This window comes from Salmo salar, chromosome 16 (assembly GCF_965601325.2).
Source record: "Salmo salar chromosome 16, fSalSal1, whole genome shotgun sequence".
NCBI classification, from domain to species: domain Eukaryota; kingdom Metazoa; phylum Chordata; class Actinopteri; order Salmoniformes; family Salmonidae; genus Salmo; species Salmo salar.
The window spans coordinates 53,248,691-53,254,805 of NC_138306.1; the positions used below are offsets into that span (position 1 = coordinate 53,248,691).

General features: G+C 39.9%; 1 protein-coding gene across 1 annotated transcript; it reads right to left on the minus strand.

The window, feature by feature from the left end:
• Positions 1-849: 849 nt before the first annotated feature.
• Positions 850-2,743, minus strand: LOC106574173 (receptor-transporting protein 2). Its single transcript, XM_014149842.3, has 2 exons — positions 2,451-2,743; positions 850-1,532 (listed from the first exon to the last, which is right to left on the minus strand). Exons 1-2 carry the CDS (start codon positions 2,603-2,605, stop codon positions 1,184-1,186), a joined length of 504 nt encoding a protein of 167 aa, XP_014005317.1. The 5' UTR covers positions 2,606-2,743; the 3' UTR covers positions 850-1,183.
• Between the last annotated feature and the right edge of the window lie 3,372 nt (positions 2,744-6,115).

Consider the following 6,115-nt stretch of genomic DNA (forward strand, 5'->3'; position numbering starts at 1 on the left):
AAACATCCATGTAAGAATACAAAAGAGTGACATGTTGTGTCTTGCACACTGAGAGAACATTATTCTTGTAGTAGTTCACGCCTAATATCACACCCCATCATCAACAAATGTCTTGTGCAATAAAACTTGTTTCGCCTTCATTAGATTGGATTACAATTACAAATAGACACACTGTGGTGTAAGACAGGAAATACACAGACCCAACAGTATTGTTGGTGTACCAGCAGAATAATTCAATGACAGTAATAAAGCTTTGTTTGTACACACACTGGAAAAGCTGCAAAATACAGGCAATCCATTTCTTCTTCAAAGGAATCACATAGCTGAGGAACCTTCTCTACCTCTCTAACTACACATAGCTGAGGAACCTTCTCTACCTCCCCAACCTCATATAGCTGAGGAACCTTCTCTACCTCTCTAACCTCACATAGCTGAGGACCCTTCTCTACCTCTCTAACCTCAGATAGCTGAGGAACCTTCTCTACCTCTAACCTCAGATAGCTGAGGAACCTTCTCTACCTCTCTAACCTCACATTGCTGAGAAACCTTCTCTACCTCTCTAACCTCACATAGCTGAGAAACCTTCTCTACCTCTCTAACCTCACATAGCTGAGGAACCTTCTCTACCTCTCTGACCTCACATTGTAGAGGAACCTTCTCTACCTCTCTAACCTCACATAGCTGAGGAACCTTCTCTACCTCTCTAACCTCACATTGTAGAGGAACCTTCTCTACCTCTCGAACCTCACATAGCTGAGGAACCTTCTCTACCTCTCTAACCTCACATTGTAGGGGAACCTTCTCTACCTCTCGAACCTCACATAGCTGAGGAACCTTCTCTATCTCTCTGACCTCACATTGTAGAGGAACCTTCTCTACCTCTCGAACCTCACATAGCTGAGAAACCTTCTCTACCTCTCTAACCTCACATAGCTGAGGAACCTTCTCTACCTCTCGAGCCTCACGTTGCTGAGGCTCTTATTCCACTTTTGTTGTGCCCTGTGCAGCCACACCTATCTTACACCAGTTCCACCAGTGTCTCACTGCATTCATTTAATCAACAAATAGCTTTAGCAATCAGACATTAGGGTGTACCCAATGACCACTAGATATAGACAAGTAAACAAAGAGAAATATTATCAAAAGTGTATTAGGGCGTATACCAGTCTAATTCTACCATATTCTACCGGGCTTTGAAACGCTTTGTGCAAAGGCCAATACTGCAGGCTTCACAATGGGCACTCTCATGGGGGGGACCTTCATCATCTTCGTCATCAAAATGACGTCTGTTTCTCTTGCCCAAGTTCTCGTGGTAGCACTTGACACGAATCTTCTCCATCAGTTTCTCCAGTAGGACTTCGAGTTTCTCCTTATCGAAACTGGCCTCCTCCATAAGAGCGCCGTCACATTGCCTGCATTCTTGACGCAAGCATCGCACTTTCACCATTCCCTGCCCTGACGATAGATGCATGTGAAACACCACATTCACCCGGCCAGAGGACCAACTTCTGTTACACTTGGAGCACCTGAACCTTCATGTGGAAATTGGAGAAATAAGGGGAAGTGGGTTTCAGACACAAGCAGTTTTTAACAGAGCAATTGTTGAAATCCACTACGGTGCTGTTGTGTTGTAATCAACTTGTGTTATCCTTTGTGCAAGTATTCTTTGTAATTCAACACCAGGCACAGTCTTTACCTGGTGTTGAATTACAAATAATTCAGTCTTTACCCGGTGTTGAATTACAAAGAATTGCATTCAAACATACTTTTTGAGAGGGCTACATGAAAGCTAGAGAAATATACTGAACAAAAATATAAACACAACATGTAAAGTGTTGGTCCCTTGTTCCATGAGCTGAAATAAAATATCCCCAAACGTTTCCATACGTACAAGAAGCTTATTTCTCTCAAATTTTGTGCACAAATTTGTCTACATCCCTGTTAGTGAACATTTCTCCTTTGCCAAGATAATCTATCCACCTGACAGGTGTGGCATATCAAGAAGCTGATTAAACAGCATGATCATTACACAGGTGCATCTTGTGCTGGGGACAATAAAATACCAATAAAAGACTGGGGACAATAAAAGACCAATAAAAGCCCTACTCTATGGATTTCACATGACTGGGCAGGGGTGCAGAGGTAGAGAAGTCAGGGCTTAATACATTTATTTCAATTGACTGATTTCCTTGTATGAACTGTAACTCCGTAAAATCGTTGAAATTATTGCATGTTGCTTTTATATTTTTGTTCAGCATACAGTTTAAATATATATATCTACTATAGTTTAAAACATTTTACAGCATTTACCCTTTAAATTAAAACTTCAATGTCAACTATTAGTCTAATGTATTTGATTTATCAGATACACACAATTACCTGTTTTTGGTTGTCTATGTTAGCACCTAACAGGTAACACACACAGTGCAACAATATCAAAGGACTCCTACCTTCCAAATGCCCCACTGATGTACTGATGCCAGCCTGATTTCACACTGTCTGCCTTAATGGAATCATCAAACTCGATACGCCAGCGGTCGCTCTTATTCCTCTTCAGATTATTGACCTTTGACTGAAAAATCCTAATCCATTCTTGGTTAGTCATTGCTCTATTGGTGAAGTAGACAAACACTTTGACTTGTTGTTGTTATCCTTCTTCTTCACACCCACTTATACTGTAGCTAAGAATGACCTGGCAGTTATGCAAATAGCTTTCTTAAAACTGTTGCCTTCAACAGGAATGCTATGGGGAAAGTGAAACTTAAGTGTGCTGTTAGGTTTCTATTTCAATTGATTGTCCTGGCCCAGCTAGCACCTTTGTTTCCTTGGGCTGTTAGGTTTCTATTTCAACTGATTGTCCTGGCCCAGCTAGCACATTTGTTTCCTTGGAAGTTGTGGGAATGTACATTTTTTTGTTTCCCATAGGTTCTGGGAACAAAGCCATACATTTCCTGACTGGTAAAACTCAACCTTATTTAAAGGTTCTGACAACAAGAAGTATACATTTCTCCTGTTCTGGGAACCTTAATTTTTTAGATTGCAGCGAGGTTCTGAGAATGTTTTATTATGCTTCCCTGGGGGTTTAAAGGTTCTGAGAATGTTTTATTATGCTTCCCTGGGGCTTTAAAGGTTCTGAGAATGTTTTATTATGCTTCCCTGGGGCTTTAAAGGTTCTGAGAATGTTTTATTATGCTTCCCTGGGGCTTTAAAGGTTCTGAGAATGTTTTACTATGCTTCCCTGGGGGTTTAAAGGTTCTGAGAATGTTTTATTATGCTTCCCTGGGGCTTTAAAGGTTCTGAGAATGTTTTATTATGCTTCCCTGGGGCTTTAAAGGTTCTGAGAATGTTTTATTATGCTTCCCTGGGGCTTTAAAGGTTCTGAGAATGTTTTATTATGCTTCCCTGGGGCTTTAAAGGTTCTGAGAATGTTTTATTATGCTTCCCTGGGGGTTTAAAGGTTCTGAGAATGTTTTATTATGCTTCCCTGGGGCTTTAAAGGTTCTGAGAATGTTTTATTATGCTTCCCTGGGGGTTTAAAGGTTCTGAGAATGTTTTACTATGCTTCCCTGGGGGTTTAAAGGTTCTGAGAATGTTTTATTATGCTTCCCTGGGGGTTTAAAGGTTCTGAGAATGTTTTATTATGCTTCCCTGGGGGTTTAAAGGTTCTGAGAATGTTTTACTATGCTTCCCTGGGGGTTTAAAGGTTCTGAGAATGTTTTATTATGCTTCCCTGGGGCTTTAAAGGTTCTGAGAATGTTTTATTATGCTTCCCTGGGGGTTTAAAGGTTCTGAGAATGTTTTACTATGCTTCCCTGGGGGTTTAAAGGTTCTGAGAATGTTTTATTATGCTTCCCTGGGGGTTTAAAGGTTCTGAGAATGTTTTACTATGCTTCCCTGGGGGTTTAAAGGTTCTGAGAATGTTTTATTATGCTTCCCTGGGGCTTTAAAGGTTCTGAGAATGTTTTATTATGCTTCCCTGGGGGTTTAAAGGTTCTGAGAATGTTTTATTATGCTTCCCTGGGGGTTTAAAGGTTCTGAGAATGTTTTATTATGCTTCCCTGGGGGTTTAAAGGTTGTGAGAATGTTTTACTATGCTTCCCTGGGGGTTTAAAGGTTCTGAGAATGTTTTACTATGCTTCCCTGGGGCTTTAAAGGTTCTGAGAATGTTTTATTATGCTTCCCTGGGGCTTTAAAGGTTCTGAGAATGTTTTACTATGCTTCCCTGGGGCTTTAAAGGTTCTGAGAATGTTTTATTATGCTTCCCTGGGGGCTTAAAGGTTCTGAGAATGTTTTATTATGCTTCCCTGGGGCTTTAAAGGTTCTGAGAATGTTTTATTATGCTTCCCTGGGGCTTTAAAGGTTCTGAGAATGTTTTATTATGCTTCCCTGGGGGTTTAAAGGTTCTGAGAATGGAAATGAAAGGTAATTTGAAGGTAATTACATTATGAGAACATGTTTCAATAACACGTTTAATAACACTGCTAGCTAAAGTTAACTGTTTTGAACTCCAAACACAGATAGGACACATTATTTGTTTAGGCATTAATCATGCAAACACGTCATTTTTTTCCTTGTGGCACAGCGTCACTGGTATTCAAGCCTATGATATTCTGTTCTCTATCCATGGAATTAGTCCAATGCCCCATCAGGATGGAGCTAGTATGGCATGTTTTTTTACTCATACAAAGCTGTTCATTTTAGTCTATTCAAATAAACCCCATTTCAAAGGAAACAAGCACTCATTAAGACCAGGTATGGCCAATTAGTGGGGGCGGCCAACACACCTGGACACACTTAACGAGATAGATGCTAGAGTTTTTTTAGATGCTGAGAACAGAATGTTTTTAAATACCTTTCTTACAACGTTCTTTGAATATTATTAATGTTTTCTTGTGGTTTTTATGGAAAGTTTTCTTATCGTTCTGAGAACATGACTTTAAATAGAACCATGAGGAAACCTGCAGAAAATGTTATGCTGAAGTACTGAAATTCTCATATAAGTGTAACGGCTGTCGTTGGTGGTAGGAAGAGTAGACCAAAGTGCAGCGTGGAAAGTGTTCATGATTCTTTTATTCACAAAACACTCAAACAAAAATACCAAAAGGCAAAAACGAAAGCGCACAGTTCTGTCAGGCACAGACACTAAACAGAAAACATGATCCCACAAAACCCAAAATCGAAAATGACAACTTATATATGATCCCCAATCAGAGACAACGATAGACAGCTGCCTCTGATTGGGAACCACGCTGGCCAAAAACAAAGAAATAGAAAACATAGACTTTCCCACCCGAGTCACACCCTGACCTAACCAAACATAGAGAATAATAAGGATCTCTAAGGTCAGGGCGTGACAGTAAGAAACATATGGTTCTCAGAACATTATGTGCTAGCTGGGTATCCTGAGGCATTCCCAGAATGTTGATTGAAGGTTGTATGCAAAATAATAGGCCAACCATGCTCTCACCAAGCTCAAAGAAACATATGGTTGTCAGAATGTAACAGCTGTTAATAATACTTTGTGAATTTCACCAGGTTCATATATTAATATAGCATGTTGATTTGTTATTATGCATGCCTGAATCCTGGGGAATAGGGGAGCGAGTATTTATGTCGTGCTCAAATCAATTTGATGCACTAGGAACTCTTTTTCTGTCGTCTTTGAAAAAGTTACATTGCTTTAAGTACAAAGTCATACACACAGTGATTTGTTCATGAATAATGTTGTATATTTAGAGTTTACTCATAAGTGGATGAGAGAGGCAATGATTGGCAGAACATATTTGTGGTCTACAAATGTATTTTTTTCTTCTTTTGGATTCAGGAGAGAACTCTGATACTTTAAAACAACCTGCTATCCAAAGTCCACGTCTTTAGTCTCAAACACACACACAACACAGAGCTACAGCGGTGCAGTACAGCCACGGTTACATTGGTGCCTTCTGGACCCGGATTCATCGTTGATTGACGTCAGTTCAATCGCCGCGGCGCTGCTGCTCTAGAGACTATGTTTACATCATTGAGGTACTCCTGTCGACTATTTTCTTTCCTGTTCATTTTTTTTCTGAAAACTCTGTATTGAGAGTGCTGTTTATGGTTAACTAACATAAAAACA